Raw genomic sequence first — 22,035 nt, forward strand, 5'->3', positions numbered from 1 at the left:
TAGATGTCTTTATGTGAATAAAAAAGCCATCAGCAATTTGTCACACAGTGCTTCGAATAACGGCAGCAATATCCTGACCCTGACTCTAAGTCCCATCCTGATCTCTCGTTTAACAACTGCCTTCTGTTCCAGGGAGTACCGCTGTCGGTTCACCAACACAGACACCATGCTGTTCTGCATGAGGGTGATGGTGGGAGTCATCATTCTCTATGACCACGTTCACCCTGTCGGGGCTTTTGCCAAGACCTCCAAAATTGATGTGAGTACACACAAATAACTGACGCACATCTTTGTAATTTCTGTCTTGCAACATTGTTAAACGCTCCCTTTAAAATTTCTATTTGATTACATTTAAAGCCTTCGTTAAATATGCTTCTGTACCGGAAGATGTACTTTTGCTACTGAAATAAAATAGTAATTTTAAAGGGACTGAAGTCCTTGGGAGGCAGAGTACACACAAATACACACTTCTTTCTAATAATGCATCATCACAGTGTGGTGTGAGATTATTCTACTTTACGGTCAATAAAAGCTGCAGTAAAAGTTGCCTAGTTCTGCCTTTAGAGGGAAGCTAACCCACCTGAATCATTTTGTTAGTCCAGGCTTCTGTGGAGAGTTTTTGTGTTACAACCATAGACTGCATATAAGAGGTGGACATAGTCACCGTGATGTCACCCCTTGGTTTGTAAACTGCAGTTTTGAAGCCTAGAGTTCGGCATTTTGGCCGTCGCCATCTTGGTTTTATGCAACCAGAAATGACACAAGAGGGTGGAGCTAAGAACAACCGAACGCTGAATAAGATATTTTTAGGCGACCACTGTGAAAGGGTTAAAGTTGTAAGACGAAAACACAGACAACTCCCAGGCGGGACAACGCCGTGGTAGCGACCTGTCAATCACAAGGTAGCCAAGCCCTAAAGCATACCCTGCTTTATGGTCTATTTGACTCTAAATGGGACCATAATTTACAAAATGAACATCATGCTGTATTGAAGAAGACTTGAAACTAGAGATTGAGATCATAAACTCATGTTTACAATGTTTACTGAGGTAATAAATCAAGTGAGAAGTAGACTCATTTTCTCATAGACTTCTATACAATCAGGCTTCTTTTTGCAACCAGAGGAGTCGCCCCCTGCTGGCTATTAGAAAGAATGCAAGTTTAAGGCACTTCTGCATTGACTTCACTTCTCAGACCCCCGCGTTTGACCACTGGTTCCAACTTGTGTTTTAAATGCTGTTTCAGATTAGTTTAGTTTAGTTTTCTTTAGTGTATAATCGAATCGCTGTGTTTTCGTTACCTTAGAACAGGGGTCTCAAACTCGCGGCCCGCGGGCCAATTGCGGCCCGCAAGACGATATTTTGTGGCCCCCACCTTGATATGAAAGTTTAATGTTAGTGCGCCCGCAAATTTTTTTTTTTTTTATAAAGTTTTTTTGGGGGCATTTTTTCATTTTTATTGACAGGACAGTGGATAGAGTCTTGGAAAGGGGGGAGAGAGAGAGTGGATGCGGAAAGGGCCACAGGCCGGATTCGAACCCGGGCCGCCGCGGTCAGGACCAAGTCTTGTTACATGGGCGCCCGCTCTACCAACTGAGCTAACCAGGCGCCCTCAGCCCGCGAGTTTTATGTGAATGGCAGTTTGCCGTTGAAGGTCCCTTTGTTGCGCGAGCCCGAGCTGAACGAACCTACCAATCACAGCGGGGTATATGGCTCCCGGGGGCGGGCAATCGGCCGGGCTTGATGCAAGCAGAGAAACATTTCACAACAACTGTGGCGGCGCCCGTGTAACATCGCATAAGCTTGATTAAAGCTTGATTTATACTTCTGCGTGTAATCGACGCCGTAGCCTGACGTGCACCTCTCCAGAAATGTAACTACACGTCGCGGCGACGCAGACCGCAACAGCTGTGATTGGTCCAGTCTCTCAGCGATGCTGAGCGGCCAGGACCAAGTTCTACTTCTCTCTGCCTCCATCTTTTCAATGTTTGTTCACACAAATCCACTCAGATATATTTTCTCTTTTCGGCGTTGCAGTAATATCAGTAAAAGTTCTGTGGTTCAACAGTTATTAGCTCCAACTCCCTCAGTTTCTGTTTGTAGTACAAGAAGAAGAGGAAACTCATAGAGACGCCGCCGCCAACTAGCGGTTTGGTGGTGTAATTGCAGAGCAACACAAACACAGCAGGCACAACTTTATTGCGGAGTGACACCAAGTGGAATGAATATATATCTTGTCACACAGCCCCAATCATGTCTTTTTCAAAGCCTGCAGTGAAGAGAAAGGTTGGTGACGAGCACAGACAATTTCAGGAAAAGTGGGAGACGCAATAGAGGCCATGTTCAGAAGAACCGTTCATGTTCTTCAATGTTCCATTAATGTTCAGGACAGTTCATGTTCAGAAGAACCCATTCAAGTTAAAGAACTGTTAATAATGACGTTTGAGAAGATTGTTGTTTTTTTTAACAAAGCTTTTTTTGTGGAATACCTGATGCGGCCCAGCCTCACTCAGACTCTGCCTCCAGCGGCCCCCAGGTAAATTGAGTTTGAGACCACTGCCTTAGAATGAGTCGTTTATATCTGCATACGGAGTGGGTCCTCTTCACAGAGCCGGCCACCATCCATGTTTTCGTATTGGCCACCGTAGTGCTCCTACACGCTTGGCACACGAGAGAAGTTTCAGTTGGTTGCAATCTGCAACCTCACCGCTGGGTGCTGCCGGATCCTACACACTGCGCCTTTAAGAGATTAAGATTTGATGGAAAAAAGTGAATGCTTTACATTTCTATTAGGGCTGTCAATCGCAAATTAATCGCATATTTTGTATCTGTTCAAAATGTGCCTTAAAGGGAGATTTGTCAAGTATTTAATACTCTTATCAACATGGGAGTGGGAAAATATGCTGCTTTATGCAAATGTATGTATATATTTATTATTGGAAATTGAAAATAACAAATATTGTCCAGAAACCCTCACAGGTACTGCATTTAGCATAAAAAATATGCTCAAAACATAACTTTGCAAACTGCAGCCCAACAGGCAACAACAGCTGTCAGTGTGTCAGTGTGCTGACTTAACTATGACTTGCCCCAAACTGCATGTGATTATCATAAAGTGAGCATGTCTGTAAAGGGGAGACTCGTGGGTACCCATAGTTATTTCTTGTGAAATACTGAATATGTTTACCTTTGCTGTAGAAATCCTGTTTGATTCAACTGCTCACAACCCATGTCCACACAAAGGCCATCACCTGTGAAGACAAATAGATAATGCTTCATTTTAAACAGCAACAAGCCGAGAATGAACCACAGGACTAACCTTATAAAGACATGTTTGCTCATGTACAATACATATTGTGCATCGCACACTTTTACAAATGTGTGTTTTTGAGTCAGTGTTTGGCTGCTGTAGCAGCAACAGCAGGAGATGAGGTGGATCTGAGGCTGCTGACCTTTCTCTAACGCCCTGTGTTGTCTTTGTGGCGGCAGATGAAGGGCTGCATCAAGGTGCTGAAAGAGCAACCGTCCAACAGTGTGGAGGGACTTCTGAACGCACTGAGGTTTGTATGATGAACGTTTGTGTCTCTGTGACAGAGAAAAGAGCTATACAAACAAGGATTTCTAAGAGCATTTTGTTACCTTCTTCCTCAGGTATACGACACGGCATCTAAATGATGACAGCACCTCCAAACAAATCAGGGCCCTCCTGCAATGAGAAGGTGGAGAGAAGGAGTGAGGAAAAGAAGGAGCGCACTTGAAGGAGGAGAGAAAAAAAGAAAGACGAGGAGGAAACAAACGCTAGTGGCTGATAAACCTGTTTGTTTACAACGAACAAAGAAAATCATCTCCGGGGTTAAGAGAAACCTGATGATAATAAGAAGAGGAAAAATAATTATATATATTGTCAGCTGTCCATCATTCTGTCTCTCATTTTGTAAAGTAAGAAAAGAGAAAAAAAAGCCAGAAAAGAAAATATAGATATATATTAAAAACAAGTGAAACACAACGCAGCAGAAGTAGGATTAAAGAGGAAGCTATATTGCAAAATTTAAGGTCAGAACCGAAACAAACTGAAAATGTACAAATGAAAAAAAAGGTTCATGTTCCAGCTGTAGTCTGACAAGTATTTTTGCACACAAACAACGCCATCTCCTTTACCCCTGAGATCTGATCCCAAACTGATTCCCGCAGACTTTCCTGTGCCCCCCTCACACACTCGGATTAAAGGTCTTGAGGTTGCAGATCTCCTTCAGCTGCACTGATCTCCACCTACAGGTGAAGTATGAAGCAATGTGATGGATGCACTCCGGAGATTTGCTTCTACCTGTTTTGTTTATTTTCTGCATCGGTGCAGCTGAAGGAAAGGAGGCAAGGAGTCCATTTTTGCCCTCATTTTCTCCCTCATTGCCCATCGCCCTCATCCCTATTCCGATCCATACATCCATCCATCTATGGGATATGTGGTTTTTCTTGGCACACAAAAAAATGGCCATCCAATATTGTGTGCCCTTACGCTGTATATGTTCCAGCACAAAACATCTTGTGAGTAGTCTGGCTTTACTTGAACGTCGTTCACTCTCTCTCTCTCTCTCTCTTTCTCCATGGTGCTAATGTGGTTTAGATATCACAGTGCTAGATTGTTAGATATCAGTTTCTTCATCCCTTTTTTTGCACTGATATGTTGAATCTGCTTTCATCTATTCTGTGATTAGTGCACAAACAGGGATGAATCAGATTTTACAGGACCTGTAAGATTAAAAAAGGCATTCTAGGAAACCACAGCACACTTACTTACTTCACCCAGTGCCAAAGCTGATTGTTTTTTTTGCATCATCAAGCCAGGCTCGAGGAGGAGGATGAGGGTTTTTTGAAGTCTTATAAAACATCACTGATTGTCATTTTAAGTACTATTATGAGGATGTGAACGAGCCAAACAGTAAAATGACGCACACAAAGTGAGAGAGAGAAATTTACACACATGCATTTTAAAAAGGGAGATCTGAGTGTTACAGTGTAAATATGTGAGGCTTTTCTTAACAGGCATCTACATGGTCAGCTTGGGTCGTCGAGGAAAAACATACATCTGCTTTCTTTTTAGTACGAGGTTGTCAAAGAACTAAGTCATTGAATGAAAAAATGAAAACTCAAAACGGAGATTAAAAAGAAGTGCTGTACTTTGGATGTCTATAGCCCTTAGTCTAATTTAATTTGATCTTATAATATATTTTCTATACAGGGGTATGTGAACAAGCATATTCTGTATAAATATATAGATGGCATGTTGTAAAAGTTCTGACAGAAATGTGTAAATAAGGTGTTTTTATTCATTTTTAATTGTTCAGTGATGCTGGAATTGGGTATGTGTTGTCTCTCAGAATTACCATGCGTTTGGCTTGGACCATCGGACTTGCCGTAGTCATAGGTTTCAGAAATTCAGCTTCATTATTGCAGATGAACCAGAGGGAGGGGAGGGATGCTAAGGCGGGGGGGTAGGGGCTGTCCATTTGCTTGTTATTTTGTACATTTTGTGCAACAATAAACTTGTCATTTATTACATTCAACCACTGATGTTGTGTGTCTGTAGAGCTTTAGAGCCCCATCCATGACATTAGTCAATGTAATAACTAATGCAAATGTGTTATATGTGATGCAAAGCCGGAACAGTGGATTATGAATTACATTAGCTGCTATAGCACCCACAATGATAATCTCAATAGATAAATAATAATAATAGATACAGTATCCCCATGAAACTTCCCAAGTTAATTACTTACATTAAGATTTTTTTTGTTTTTACATTACAAGTTTTGTTAATATGCAAATGATGCATTATTTTATTGAATATGTGCTAATTTACATTTATTTCCAGAACAGAAATCTGAACTTTGTGTTCAAGATTCTTGTTTCATTTTGTTGACATATTAGAGTCAAAGGTTTTTAGAGAGGAGATTTTGGATATCTCTTTGTATCACTCCATATATCAATACTGTCAACAGCCATGAAAAATCAATTTATGCCATGTTTTTAGGAATAAAATGTTCTATAAATCAGGCTATGAATGGTATATGAACAAACCGCTCAGTAAAAACCTTCAGAATATAGATAGGAATGAAACTGGAAAGTTTGGTGGATGTAAGTGCTGCTGAAGTGGAGATGTTCTGAGGAAAAACCTAATTTGGAGAAACAAGCCTTTAAAGATATGCATTATAAAATCCCTTACATTTTGCAAAACACTACAGGTGAATAGGTTACAAAAATAACTAATAAATATTACCATGAAACTTCCCCAGTTGATTACTTACAGTAAGTTTTCTGAGTTTTTATTTAAATATGTAAATGAGATTAACTTTTGGTGAATTTAGGATAAATCTACAGACGCAAATAGACAAAGTAGTAAAATAAACTCCCAAATGTGTATTTTGGATGTTTTATTTCTACCAGTCTGAAGGAAGATATGTTATAGAAGCAAAAAAAAAAAAAATCTCAAAATTGATCAGTGCATGAAAAACAATGTTTTTGCCTGAGGTGTCTCGTTTTAACTAACACTTATTCTGGCAACACACACAATGTCAGCAAAGTTTTAAAGGACAGGTTCACAGTTGTTTAGGGCCGTCTTAAAACAATAATCAGGTGCCCATATGAACAATGCAACAGGTTTTTCATTCTGTAATCATTCCTCTTGTTCACACTGGCCATTAAGAGATTCTTTCCTAATGTGATTCCAATGTGAGTGATGGGGGACAAAATCCACAGTCCGCATCCTGTGCAAAAATGTATTCAAAAGTTTATCTGAAGCCATTGCAGCTCAACGAGGAAACACTGTTTTGAAAACACAAAAATTGTATAAATTTGGTCTACATCTACTTGATTTGACTAACTCAGACTGAAACCTCATAATAATTTATGATAAGGACTGTGGATTTTTGTCTCCCATTACTTCCATTGGAATCGCATTAGGAAGTCGTCTTTTAATAGCCAGTGTGAACAGGAAATCATCACACACACATCCATAAAAGGACTTTGCAGGTGCTGGGTAACAATAAACCACACACCTACACGCACGTGCTATCCTGTTTCCTGTTCTTCATTAAATTCTGCATGAACTCGACAATGTTTCAGCCACAAACGGTCTTCCTCACCTGATGTTTCTTGCTATTTTAGTACTGCATAGTGTAATACTGCATTGTTTCACTGACCTAAATTTCTCAGATGAAACAATATAAATATGGGAAAACACTTTTTGATCAAACTGCTAATCTCTCATAGACATGCAACCTGTGACGAGGGGTCACATGCAAAAGCAGGGTAGGAACCACTGGTAGAGATGATGACCATTAAAAGGTAACACTTAATTTTACAGGTCCGCAAATATCATGTTAATTTATTTAATACATTTCCAGGGAAAGAATACAAAGTTAATTGATATGCTTTTTTGTCCATGTCTGCTGAGAAATAGATGATAATTAGCAAATAACTTCTTTGAAATTTCTTTAAAAAGTCCTTGAATCATTACATTAGTTACCAAGTTACATTTGTGTAGACAATAAGTCACACATTGGTGAGATTTGTGCCTGATCAGAAGTGTCTTCTATTAGTTTTGGTTTTCTACCGCTGATGAAGAGCAGCACACAACCGCTTCTCAAGCCTAAGGGCCCCATTTTAACAATTATACGCTATTTTAGCATATAATTATTAAATAATGTTTAGAATAAAGTCATTTTCTATCAATTTTGAGGTAAATATTGGGGTAATTTGGCAGTAATTCCAAAACAATTTCAAACCGGTTACTTTATTATTATCACCTAATTACCATGAAATTTGGGGAGCTGTGAAATGAAGTGTTGCCCATTAGAAAACAAAACATAAAAATAGAAATAAAGGCACTTTAAGGCACAAATTAAGTTGGCCAACAAACTAATCAAGGACTTACACAGAGAAAACACAAAATTCTCTGATTCCAGCTTCTTAAATATGAATATTTTCTGTTTTTTTTACTCCTCTATGACCGTAAACTGAATATCTTTGGACAAAACAAGACATTTGAGGGCGTCATCTTGGGCTTTGGGAAACACCGATCGACATTTTTCATGACATTTTATAGAACAAACAACTAATCGATTAATTGAGAAAATAATCGACAGATTAATAGACAATGAAAACAATTGTTACTTGCAGCCCAAGTTGAATGCCTCTCATGGTACAGTGTGTTCTTCTATTTCAGGACGTACTTCAGTCATTTCCCCTATCCTACCACAAGGGGGCAGCAAAAGATCAATTTATAAAACACTGCAAAACCAACCAATTAAGATAAATAATTTACACTTTATTGGAAACCAAACAGAAGCGGTCTACTTCCCCACAGCTAAGAAGACCTTCTGAAACTATAATAGCTGTTCCAAATAAGCAGTAATGTTTGATAATTAAACAACTTTTAAAACATGTAATTAAACAGTTTGGGGTCACGGTGGCGGTTATAAGGCCCCGAGTAGGTTTTTAAAAGAGAATTAGCTTCAGGCACACAGTCCAGCTGTCTGGCTGCACTGTACAGTGTAAAGTAGGGCAGGGGGACACAGGAGGGCCTGTCACAAGTTATATATGGAAAAGAGAGCAGCATGCAGATATTGTACCATCTTATAGGGCAAAATACAACCACAGCTTACACACAGAGAAGGAAAGCAGCTGTGAGCAAAGACACTCCTGGATTCAAAGTGATTTGGAAGTAAAATGAAAAAGATAGTAGGCAAATAGTGGAGTAACTGGTATCCACGGGTCTGGCTTGGTGCCCTAACTGTCATGTAATAAATAAGGAACCAACGTCTCATTTTACTTCCCGAATGCATTCAAATTCAAACCTGCACTACTTCTGGAAAATGTAACGTGTTTACCGCCTTTCAATGGACAACATGATGCATTGTGACTTTGTGGACTGAAAGTTGCTGCAGATTTTATAAATTGTTTTGTAAAGATTTTGTAGATTTTGTAAATTGTCACAGCCAAAAGCTGCATGTTATAGGTGTTTTCTCTAGACCTTTATTCTTGTCAAGCCCAGATCAGATCGTCACGGGACATTAAAACTCATTGAAACCCAGACGAGTGAAAATATTGGATGGCTAGCACCTTTCACAATAGTCTGGGACAGTGTGTCCCAGACTATTGTGCCCAGTGTGGGCCTTTCAATAAAGAACTCATTTACAACTTATTTCGTAAGGAAATGAGGGAGCAAATTATGCAAATACAGAGCGTCATTGTAGGTTTTAGACAACTGTAATGTACCTGAGTTGTGAAACCTGCAGAGCAAACAGGGTCATGGTGAGAGGGGGAATTTTCTTTTCAGTTAGACTCTCCAAACATTCAAGGCTATCAGATAAAACCAAAGTTCCCCTAAAATGTTTTGCAAATTCCCGGCTCGTATTGCTGCTTTCCCTCTTCGCAGTAAGTCGTGCCGCATCAGGAGGGCTCGGCCCAAACGGATCAGCTATTAACCGTTAACTGCCCCACGTCGGGAACACCTTATCAGCCACATTCAACAACAGTGGTTTCCCTCCGTTGGCTTCCACTCCCGCCTTTCATTGAACTTTGAGTCAGCCCACACACACACACACACACACACGCAGTCTCTCTTTTCCCTCATTGTCTCCCGCTCTCACGATTAACTGAAGAGCACATCACGCATAACATATTTCATATCAGCAGTCAGTCATTGTCCTCGCCAGCCGCCATGTAAAACAGCCCGGCTGTTGTTACGGCTGGTGACCAACTGCTGCTCCGCACAACCTGCTCTGCACAAATGTGCTGACCAACTGTGCAGTGCAACATTTCTGTGTTCATGTAACACATCTATGTGTGTCTGCGAGTGTATTTGTACGGCTGTATGAGGACAAGTGTTTTCTAGTCACTGAAAATTAAGAAATCTGCAGTTGTTTACATACATTTTGGCCCTTTTTTTCTCTGAAAGTAAGCTGTTTGGTGGCGTTAGAGAAAGAGAAACAATATAGGTAATAGATGTAAACAGTAAATGTTTTCAGTCATTTCATTTCAGACCAGTGATGTTCATACAGTATGCAAAGGAGGTCACAACCACAGCAACACTTGTGGTATAAACAACAACTTTATATTGAGACCAGCGTGTTTTGGCTTGTGATCTTCATCAGGGTGATCCACAGTAAAGTTGTTCTTTATACTACAAGTCAGAGGTGGGACCAAGGGATCATAATGCGCTCTTCACCAATTGTATAATGCCGTTTTAACAACAGAGTAACTGGTGCCAACTGGCGCTCAGTAACGCAACGTTAGTTCTTCATGGTTTTCTCCTGTAACTTGATTGAATGATGTCGGATTGGTTCAAACAAAGCGGATCTGGGAAATTAAGTGTAAGATAATCAAATGCAAGTCAAATATTCACCAAAAGTCCAGAGTTCAACAAAAGAAAAACACTTTTCGGGGAATAAATAACAAAAGATAGAAATTCAGTTTGTTCAGTTCAGTTTTTCCACCCATTATTTAAATCCTTTTCCCAAACAAATCAATAAAGGATCCCTCAAAAAGTAAATAACCCCAACATCCCCGACGCTGTTGGAAATACCCCCGGTACCGGGCAGTTGATCATCTTCTTGCACACACTTTTTAAATAACTAATATCTTTGGACTTGGGGGAAGGTATCAAGTATTTTCAAGTCAAAAGGCTCTTGTCCAAGTAAAGTCACAAGTCGCTGGTGTTTAACACCAAGTCGAGTTGCAAGTTGCACCTCTGCTTTATACTACAAGTGTTACTGGGGTTTTGACCTCTTCTGACTTTTTCATTTCTCCGTGCATCTTAGAAGTAGGTGAAGTTGTGCCAGAAATCCCTACACTGTATATATGCAGCTCAGCAGCATGTATACATACAGTATCAACTGTGTCAAAAAACATAGTTCTATTGCTTTTATGGTCAATAGAGTTTTTCTGAATCAGAATTTAGAAGTGATTAGGAGTAAAAAACAGGAGGAACAACAGGTATATCTGTACAAGTCAAGATATTATTATAACCTCTCCTCATGTTAGTGTAGTGATATAGCTTCATTCTTTCTATAGTGTTGCACATGGGTAAAGCTTCAAATGCTGCATTTGCTGCAAGGAACTCAGCTAAAGTGCCCTCTTGGATGTCTAGATAAGACATGATAAAGTGCTCTCTACTGTGCCCATCCTGTGGAGAAAACATGATAAATGCCCTTTTGGGTGCCTATCCTGTGGAGAAAACATGATAAATTGACTTCTAGGGTGCCTATCCAGTGGAGAAAACATTATAAATTGCCCTCTACCGTGCCCATCCTGTGGAGAAAACATGATAAATTGACCTCTAGGGTGCCTATTCAGTGGAGAAAACATGATAAATTGCCCTCTAGGGCGCCTATTCAGTGGAGAAAACATGATAAATTGCCCTCTAGGGTGCCCTTCCAGTGGAGAAAACATGATAAATTGCCCTCTAAGGTGCCCTTCCAGTGGAGAAATCATGAAAAAGTGACTTCTAGGTTGTCCTTCCAGTGGAGAAAATGTGATGAAGTACTCTCTTGGATGCCCACAAGGTTGATAAAAAAATCATAAAATGCCCTCTAGGGTGCCCTTAAAATGGAGAAAACATGATGCAGTGCCATATAGGCTGCACTACACGCTAGAAAAGTTTCTGCGCACTACGGTCCCTTTTTTTTTTTTTTTTCGAATCTGCCGCTCAGACAGCCTGAGTCCGCCGCTGCAGCTACTGGTTCTAGGAGAAAAAGCCAATTGCATGACTGTTAAAGAATCAATAGAGCACATTACATAACTTCAAAGCCTTGGATCAAATATCACATATGTTGTATGTCTGCTGTCGACTGCATAAGTCTCATGTTTCCCATGCATCAACTGGATATACACACATACAGTATATATATAGTTTGCAAAAGAGAAATGCACAAATGGAGAGCACAGTCAGTGAATATCTGAAATATCTGACAGTGTATGAGTTGTGTGTGTGAGACCGTATTGAGTCCCCATCCTGCCTGCTGCTGCTTAGCATGTTGAAGCACACGACTTCTTCATATAAAGGGGCTCTTTGTTTGAAACGGGGTGAAGAGAAAATGTGTGGAGCGCACATGTGTGTGCACAACAGCTGCTATTGGTCTACATGCCGTCTAATGTTACATTGGGTTGCATAACACACTTGAAACATGGGTGAGCCGTGGGCTGTTAAAAAAAGTGGACACACACACACATCTGTTTTACAATATACCTGTAAAAAGCTATCAGAGCTCCAACTTTGAACTACTGCAGCAGCTTTTATAGTTTTGAGTGAAGTATCAGTAACACAATGAAACTTAAGTAGTTTAAATTTAGAGCATGTCACGTGTTTAATGCAGTCTTCAAAATCTGTGGAAACAAAGCAAAAAGTATCTGGTGGTTCATACAAATGTTTTTTTTTGTGGCAGATGGATTAAATTTAAGATGGTTTATCATTTAGCTTTAGAGCTACTTCATGTCATCCATGATCTTATCAACCCTGTCCCCTTAAAAACTCAACCCCCTCAAACTTAAGCTAAATTTTGGTGAGGAAAACCTGGCATGGTCATTTTCAAAAGGGGTCCCTTGACCTCTGACCTCAAGATATGTGAATGAAAATGGGTTCTATGGGTACCCACAAGTTTCCCCTTTACAGACATGCCCACTTTATGATGATCACATGCCGTTTTGGGGCAAGTCATAGTCAAGTCAGCACACTGACACACTGACAGCTGTTGTTGCCTGTTGGGCTGCAGTTTATCATGTTATGATTTGAGCATATTTTTTATGCTAAGTGCAGTAGGGGAGAGTGGGGTAAAATGAGCCAGTGGGTAAGTTGACCCACCCCCTGTATCTTGGCAACTGTGATTATGTTTTGTCATGTGACCATAAATTCAGGAAGTACCCATCATTTCTATCTTGCTGTGATGGAGTCAAGCACATGGGAGAAGTAGTAAGTACTTTTTTACCAAAAACAGTTTTTTCCCTATCAAAGTAAATTTTCTGCATGTCAGGAATAATGAATGTTAGGTCAAAGCAAATTTATCCAGGTCTAAAAAAATATATTATACATGTTGGTGATTTACTAAGATATAACACCATGTTAATCCCTTCGCTAAAGATTAGCCTGAATTGCTAAACTGGGCCATTTTTTCCAAAATGGTAGCTATGGGGCAAAGTGAGCCAAAGGCTATGGGGTAAGTTGAGCCACTGGCTCACTAATATTCTACTATTATTCCGAGCCACTGGCTCAACTTACCCCACCATAAATTAACCAAATTAATTCTCTGATGTATAAAATGGTATTACCGTTGAGTGTTACACAACTTGGTTTGATTTTTTTATGTGTTAACCTTTATAGAAGAGGGAGATAAAGGAAGTTAAAACAGTTGGTTATAGTGGAACAGCAGAGGCAAAGAGGGTCCTCACAGAGGAGGTAGAGAAGGAGCTTGCAGACCATATCAAGAAGCTGGCTGAACAGTTCCACGGCCTTACTCCAAAGAAATGCTGTGAACTGGCATTGGAATTGGCAGAAAGAACAACCTTCCTGTCCCCAACAACTGGAAAGAGCAGGGTTTAGCAGGTAGGCCTAGGTCAAACCAAAGACCAAGACGAAAATCACAGCGTACAGCAGTTCTGAGGAGAGTGTGATGCCATCCCATTTGATGACACTTCTGAGCATGAGAGTTCTAATGATGAGAGAAGTGAATCAGACATCACAGATCTGTTAGTTGGTGACTTTGTCATAGTAAACTTTGCATCCAAAGGCAGAAGCTACCATTACATTGGCTTGGTTGAGAGCCTGGAGGGCAACGAAGTGAGTGCAAGATTTCTCAGAAGAATCCGGGGGAACACTTGACGTGAGAAGCCCACCTTTGTATTCAAGGAAAAGGATGAGGCATCTTTTCCACTGAGTGATGTGCTGAAGGAGCTACCTCAACCTCAAAAGGCTGGAGGAACTGCAAGGAGGGAGCAACAGTTCATATTTCACTGCAACCTTGACGACTGGAATATAGTCGAATATTGAATGATATTTTGATTGTTCAATGGTCTTGAAACTCACAGGTGGTTTGTTCTCACAAGTTCATAACTGTGAAACTATTTGTTAACACACTTATGCTGAGGTTTAAACTTAAAAACTCAGATGTTCAGTTTACCCCACGATGGCTCAACTTACCCACTGACTCGGATCAACTTACCCCTTACCTGGGGCAAGTTGAGCCACAGGAGCACTTTTTTTGGGAAGGTCATTTTTTCCAGACAGCTTTGTGATGGATGCATGCTGATCATTTCATTTGATAGGAGAGATCCTGAATTTAAGGTTCAAGTTTTCATTCTGCTTCTGTCTCATTTTTCCTAACCTCGAGGACAGCATAAGTAAAAATTGGCTCATCTTACCCCACTCTCCCCTACCTGTGAGGGTTTCTGGACAATATTTGTGTTGTTAATTTATTTTTCCAATAATAAATATATACATACATTTGCATAAAGCAAGCATTTTTGCCCACAGAATATTAAATACTTAACAAATCTCCCTTTAAGGTACATTTTGAACAGATAAAACATGTGTGATTCATTTGCGATTAATCATGATTAATTATGGACAAACATGTGATTAATCGCAATTAAATATTTTAATTGATTGACAGCCCTAGTCAAATCAAATTTCCAAACAGACAGTGGAAAGAATAGAGTGTGAATAGGGGTCTGCAGCAGGTTAATCTGGTCATGGATCAAGTATAGAATGATTTTTGCAGACTAACTTCCAAAAAAAATAAACTTGCATAATGTACACTTCATGGTATAAGATGGCATTGTGTTATAGAATGTGGGTATACTTCTTTAATCTTAACCTAATCCTAAATCACACTTCGACCCTAAACCCAAGCTATTCTGTCCTTTTGATGACACAAGAACAAGAAGCAGCAGCAACACACACACTCAACGCAGCCTGTGTCTGCACTTAGCTGACTTCCAGCCCGGCAGTGAAAGCGTTAAGCGCTGCAGTACGGGAGGCTCCCGACCACGCCCACTCTCAGCCTATTTGCATATTGGGCGGGAAGCTCTGGCTCTTTGTTGCTGCTGAGCCCAGCCACAGCCCCTCCCACAAAACGCCGCACTGGCGGGAAAAAGCCGGCTCCGGCGCTTAAGCCACTGACAATGGAGAAACACACACACACATACACACACAGACACACAGACACACACACACACACACACACACACACACACACACACACACTGCAGAGAGTACATTGCTCCCTCTGCACACACATGGCAATAAAATGAACACATACACACATACATGCTCTCACACACACACACACACACACACACAGGCAGTCGGGCTGCATTGTTGGTCCTTTATGGGCTGGCACACCCATTTCCTGCCTGAGAGCAAAGGTGAAAACAAGTGGACACACAGATAAATAAGAGACGAAATGGACAGAGATGATTTATTATGATATGAAGGAAGATGAGGGAGAAACACACACACACACACGAAGTGTGAGAGGAGTGCGAGACAATGACATTTATGTGGCCCACCAGACACAATACATCAAGGATAAGCAGCTTTGTCTAAAATAAGCACATTACTCACAATACGTGACGATACAGTTGTGTGTGTGTGTGTGTGTGTGTGTACGAGTGCGTGCCCTCCTAAGTGTTGCCCTGGGAAAAAAGTTCACTGGGTTGCTGGAAAAACAGGAAGGCATGTCATGCTCTGGATTGGGAAGGGTAGAAGAAGAAGGGAAAAAAGTACCGAGCGGCCCCCGCATTACATAACCGGGCAGGAAATATGCAGCGCAGAGAGAGAGAGAGAGAGAGAGAGAGAGAGAGAGAGAGAGAGAGAGAGAGAGAGAGAGAGAGAGAGAGAGAGAGAGAGAGAGAGAGAGAGACTAAAGGAAGCCATGCATACACTGCACCTATGACACTTTCCTTAGAGGCTTTTCACATCTAATCACATCTCTTCCTCCCTTCGTCCTTCTGTCGCTTTTTCGTGTATATACGGCGGCAGCAGCCACTTCAGGAGCCAGACAGCGTGACAAAAAAGAGAGAGAGAGGGAGGGAGCTGCATAAACTCATTGAACCTCGTTTGTCCCTATAGACACACACACACACGCGCATCAATAAATGATGGTCTTCACTTGGCTCTGGATGCATAGCCTCCATCAGACTGCATTGAAACAAAAAAGGTTGCTTCTACACACTCCTTCCTCTTTATGCAGCTCTGGCCATGTGTGTGTGTGTAATCCATAATGCATATAGGTACAAACACACAGCTATTACACGTATGCAGAGTAGGCTTGCCGCGGTAGCTGGAGTTAGCGGTGTTACACGGTGTTTGAGCACACACCGATTACATTACTTGCCCACCCACCACCCGACCTCCGTTTAATAGAAATAAAACCCATTTAGTTCATTTTTCCCCGTATCAGCGCCGTGTTATCAATACAGAGTCGAACAACGGACACTAAAAAAACTGAAAGTGTCTGCTCCGTACGGAATCTCAGCTCAGAGTAGCAGGAGTCAGATTTCACACTTCATCATCACGGGACGAGTGAGAGTTCACAGACAAGACGCTGGCGAGCCCAGTCGCACAGCAGTTTCTGAAATAGTCACGAAATGTAATGTATTGATTCATGTACGAATTTCACATTTTTTTGTGATGGTCAGCATGAAATCTATTCGTATGTAATCTACGTAATTGTGAACTGGGAAGTATAAAAAGCGGTGAATGCTGCGTACGGAGGAGGTCGGGGTGGATGGGATTTATTCATCTCGTAACTTCCGTACTTAAGTTACAGCACTGCCGGAGTTTTTTAAACCAAATCACGATCTTTTCCTAAACCTAACTAAGCAGTTTTATTTTGAAAAGACTGGAGAGGAAATTGACACATGCATCACGTATTGCTGGAGATTTGTAGGAAAACACACAAAAAATACGTTGTTGAAAGTCGCGCTTAGTGTCACGAAAAAAAGGGAAATTCGTGTCTATGTACACAAATCAAATAGATTAAATTTCGTGACCATTTCACAAACTGCCGTGAGACTGTGTTGCGATGGCGGAGGATTTGGAGTCAAAGTGAAAAGCAAAACTGCCTATTTGGCAATATTTTGGATTTAAACCCAATGCTATAAGGGAACTATAACGTTAATGAAGTAATCGCCGTGAAGAAGACGGAGCGCTCACAGCAGCGGCGTCAGGTTTCCACCTGACGCCGCTGCAGCGAAAGCTCGACCGGAGTGGCCAGAGACATACAGCCATCCAACGCTCTGAAGGTATCGAGTGTCATCTTTTCTTGCAAAATGTCAAGAATGTGTAATCAGTATCACCGGTGTCACAAGTTTATTAACTGGCGGGAACATTTCCTCACCGTGACATCCCTACTACATAGAGAACCACAAACACATACAACCACTAGAGTGGCTACATGGGTTATGGGGGGTGTGTGTGTGTGTGTGTGTGTGTGTGTGTGTGTGTGTGTGTGTGTGTGTTTCTTATTATATTGCTAATATAAAACGTGCAAAAAAAGAAAAAGCAGGCCCTTTTATGTGCACACACACACAGAGAACAACACAATGGTCTTTTATCTGATTGAGTCACACCTGACAGTGTTGAGTTTCTCACTTGGTTACACAACACCCACATTTTGAATTTGTCTTTGTCCTCTTCCTGATAGACAGCAAAACATGGTCCTGAACAGAGGAAGCTCGCGTACACCAATCTTAAAAAGACAGTAAATGAGGAAATAATGTTAGAGTGCACAAATAAGAGCCCTCGGTTTACTCTGTACTCGAGATAAAGCTCAAATAAACTCATGCCCACAACAGCTGGCAGCTTGATAATTGACCTTTTTTCCACTCTTGCTTACAGAAGTTACACATTCTTAACCAAGACCTTCACGTTCCACATACTTCTACTCTGAGATAATAAAACTGTGTGGTGTCTCTGCCAAATATTTGTCCTTCTGTGTTATCTGTAAACATGTTTCACGCTCCACATTAGCGGTGCGGATATTTCTCATAAATAAAATGTTCTTCGTGGTCGTCATGTCAACAGCGTCTTGGACCACAGCTGCTGCTCTATCTGATTAGCTGCTTGCATGTCTGTGTGTGTATGTGTGTGTGTGTGTGTGTGTGTACTGTAGGTGCGTGTGGGTGTGTCTTTTTTTTTGTCTCGCCAGGGCCAGATGGCAGAGAATGTTTAGTCAAATGGGATTAGAGATTAGGATTAAGTGGACTTCAAATTACCTAGACGCAGAGTCACTGGATGACACACTACCACAGCTCTGAGGCGGAGAGGCCCGGCAAATTCAACAACACAGACTCTGATTAGCATCAGTAGCATACAAACAACAAAAAAATTAGTTTCACTCATAGATAACCAGTGTATTATTCATGGATTCCTTAAGAGAATAGTTTGATATTTAGGAAATACACTTAATTGCTTTTTTTGCCAATAGTTAGATGAGAAAATTCATACCACTCTCATATCTGTATCTAAATGTAAAGCAATTTAGCTTAGCATAAAGACTGGAAACATCTAGCCTGGCTCTGTCCAAAGGTAACGTAAACCTCCAACCAGCACCTCTAAAGCTTTCAAATTTGAAAAGCACAAATCAGCTGGCAATTTTTCTCGAATAATTACAAAAGCAATTGATCAATTATCAAAATTGACTAATTTCCTGTTGACTGATCTTTTCAGCACTAAATCACCAACCCGGTCTCACTCCCAACTCGTAAAAAATACTTTGAGAAGTGCCCCTTTGGCATCGGATACCGACGCATTGAGGCGCCCTTTAGTATGTGGCTTTCAACTAATACCAATCTAAACCCACCCACGGCGTTAATCGACGGTCAGAGCATGTGACGTGGTCTTAAGAGCGTGTGAGTCCAGTTCAGGGCGGGCGAGAGGGGTAGTGAATGAGTCAAACAAACCCTGGACTTTAAACCGGGAGGCCGCTGCTCGTGGCCCGTGTGAAACTAAAAGTAACCTCTGACTTATTTTGTCACATAGTTCCGCGAGTCACGTGATCGCTATAGTCACATGAGCTGTTAGTCACGTGAGCCATACTTCAGTGAAGTTAACGTCAACCACGACCATTTCCTAACCCTACCTAAGTAGTTGCGTTGCCTAAACTTAACTTACTGTGAAAACTGAAGATTGTTTTGAAAGGACACAATGCATGTAACGCGTATATGTTGACACGTCGTGCCTGGTCTGTCCAAAAGTAACGCAAGACCCCGTGCGTCGGTCTCCAATGACGAAGGAGGTGTACTTGACGAGTTGGGAGTGAGAATCTGTTCCAATCACACAAACATCACTGTCATATATCCATCATGATACATGATAACTAGGTGATATCTCACGAGTCGATGTCAAAGTGATGCACAGAAAAAGTGATGTCTAGTCAAAAGTATTCATGTGCAGCACACACTGGATGCAGTATATGCAGCAAAGCCGGTACCAGAGGCCCAAACCCCATGGCAAACAGGCCAGCAGACACAGACAACAAGCATCTATAGGCTGCAGCATGTTACATAAGTAAGCCTGTAGTTCCCCCACGGTTGGCCTCATGTATAGGACAGTGTGTGCTCCGTGAGCATGTTACAGCTAGCCGCTATAGGGAGGACTGGATGGAGAGAGGGAGAGACAGAAATGGAGCGCTAGAGCTGGGTGAATTATCGTGCGGCTCGCTGACTGATGCAGCTATACATATAAATACACACACACACACACTCTCTAAGCGTGCTGGAGTCGCAGCAGTCATCAAATCAAACACTCAAGAAAGCCAAAAACTCCACTTTAAGAGGAAGGTCATAGTTGCAGGTTTCCCATTTCAAAGCTGGTCTGGTGTGTTGATTCTTTGTGCTCACTGTCTGCAGCTAATGAGTTTGTCCAGCGCAAGTACGTGTGTCTGTGTGTGTCCATAGATGATCCACCGCCATCGTGTAAATCACTAATTAGCCTTGTGACCGCGGACGCTGCCCTAGTTCTCCACTTCTGCGAATACACGCGGTTCAAGAGGCCTTATGTCATTGAGTTGCACAAGCTTTTCTTTTTTAAAACGTCGGAGTGATTCAGCAGTGCCTGGAGGTGCCAGGGCCAGACTTGCCGAGGCACTCGAGATAAGAACATACCACACACCGAGTTACTTAAGAAAATGTGAGGCTTTTCAAACATGTATCAGATGACTCATGATAACAATTTCTCTGATACAAAGATCACTCTCGTCGTTTGTGTTTTTGTAATTACAGAGATTATAGATTAGATAAAAAATTAAATCCCAGACGGGGAGGAGAAAACAAAGCGGTTGTAAAATGTACAACAGAAGGAAAGAACAACAAACCAGAATCCAAACACAGAGAGGGTAATAAAAAACAGACACCAGTTGCACAGTGACCTTTGCTATCAGTGTGACTGCATACTGTATGGTAAGCTCACAGTAAGCTTGAGGCCTGACCCAGTTTGGAAAGAGAGAATGTGGGACACACACACACACACATACACAAACACACACACACATTTCCAGCTATTATATGGTTGGAAATATTTTTAGTCATGTGGATGAGGTCAAACAGTGGGAGCCTGTGAACAAAACACATACTGAAAGAATACTTCTAAGACTGAAGACTTAAAGAAAGAGATGATGGAGTGTTAGCCGGGAATGTGGAACAATTGTCTTTATACTTAGAAAGGGAGGCGGGGGAGTGTGAGAAGAAAAAGTGGCAGGTGAGGAGAGGAGAGGGAAAGGGAGCGCCAACAGAGGCCGCTGGAGCGATGCCAGGTATTGTGTAAGTGGTTTTGCAGCAGGCAGGCAGGCACACCTTGGTTTGAAAGGGGTACGACACGCCGCTGGATAAACAAAGACCTGTAAACACTGCTGTGAAAACACACTCTCTCCTCACAGCCTGAGCCGGCGGTTTATACCACTGTCAGAGCAGAAATGAGCTCAGCTCTAAGCTGCACTGACAGACAACAGCTCAAATCGGGTGACTAGTTATTATCACACAATGAGCTAGAAAAACGGATTTTAAGTTCCCGTGAAACGGAAGTTAGACCATCTTTAGCTTCTGTACCATGAGTATTTCTCAGTGAAGCGATATACAGCTACAAGAGGGATTTAATCAAATCCTTCACATTTGATTGGATCGCTAAGAAGTGGCTGCGGGCTTGTAGCGCGATTGGGAGCTATAGAGGACTTTGGCATCATACACACCTCCCATGTCGCTAAAAGTTGCAGATTGATTGATGAGTGTCATGATATTATTGGTTGAATTTGGTTGGTACCATAGACTGTATATAAGAAGTGGACGTAGTCATCGTGATGTCACCCATTGGTTTGTTGACTGCCGTTTTGAAGCCTAGAGTTCCACATTTTGTCCATCGCCATCTTGGTTATTTGCAACCAGAAGTGACACTAGAGGGTGGAGCCAAGTACAACCAAACGCTGAATTACATATTTTCAGGCGACCAAAAAGGTTATAATTAACTTTCATGAAGTGAAAACACACTGTGAAAGGGTTAAAGACGAAAACACAGACAACTCCCAGACCGGACAACGCAGTGGTAGCGAACTGTCAATCACAAGGTAGCCACACCCTAAAGCATCCCCTGCTTTATGGTCTATTTGACGCTAAATGGGACCATAATTTACTAAATTAACATCATGCTGAATTGAAGAAGACTTGAAACTAGTGACTGAGACCATAAACTCATGTTTACAAGGTTTACTGATGTAATACATCAAGTGAGATGTAGGGTCATTTTCTCATAGACTTCTATACAATCAGACTTCTTTTTGCAACCAGAGGAGTCGCCCCCTGCTGGCTATTGGAAAGAATGCAAGTTTAGGGCACTTTAGCATTGGCTTCACTTTTCAGACCCGGAGGTTGCCCATTGGTTGGTACCAGCTTATGTAAGCACATATTGTATTTTGTTTAAAGGAAGAAAAGATGATTGGATTTTGATATAAAAATATGAAGACATTTATTTTTTGGCTTTTATTTGCACATATTG

General features: G+C 41.4%; 1 protein-coding gene and 1 long non-coding RNA gene across 5 annotated transcripts in view; both read left to right on the forward strand.

Annotated features, from left to right (window-relative positions):
• fam49al (family with sequence similarity 49 member A, like) overlaps positions 1 to 5,149 on the forward strand; it is a 46,185-nt gene extending 41,036 nt beyond the window's left edge. For all 4 annotated transcript variants that reach the window (XM_074614215.1, XM_074614218.1, XM_074614219.1 and 1 more), the window contains 3 exons: positions 133 to 259; positions 3,489 to 3,559; positions 3,651 to 5,149. In XM_074614215.1, the coding sequence (XP_074470316.1) occupies positions 133 to 259; positions 3,489 to 3,559; positions 3,651 to 3,714 (262 nt within the window). In that variant the 3' untranslated portion in view covers positions 3,715 to 5,149. The remainder of the gene's footprint in view (positions 1 to 132; positions 260 to 3,488; positions 3,560 to 3,650) is intronic.
• Positions 1 to 14,414, forward strand: part of LOC141754839 (uncharacterized) — a 68,836-nt gene extending 54,422 nt beyond the window's left edge. The window contains exons 2-3 of the long non-coding RNA XR_012590731.1: positions 12,814 to 12,963; positions 13,372 to 14,414. This is a non-coding gene — a long non-coding RNA (uncharacterized LOC141754839). The remainder of the gene's footprint in view (positions 1 to 12,813; positions 12,964 to 13,371) is intronic.
• The last annotated feature ends 7,621 nt before the right edge of the window (positions 14,415 to 22,035 follow it).

Source organism: Sebastes fasciatus, chromosome 17 (genome assembly GCF_043250625.1).
Source record: "Sebastes fasciatus isolate fSebFas1 chromosome 17, fSebFas1.pri, whole genome shotgun sequence".
Taxonomy (NCBI): domain Eukaryota; kingdom Metazoa; phylum Chordata; class Actinopteri; order Perciformes; family Sebastidae; genus Sebastes; species Sebastes fasciatus.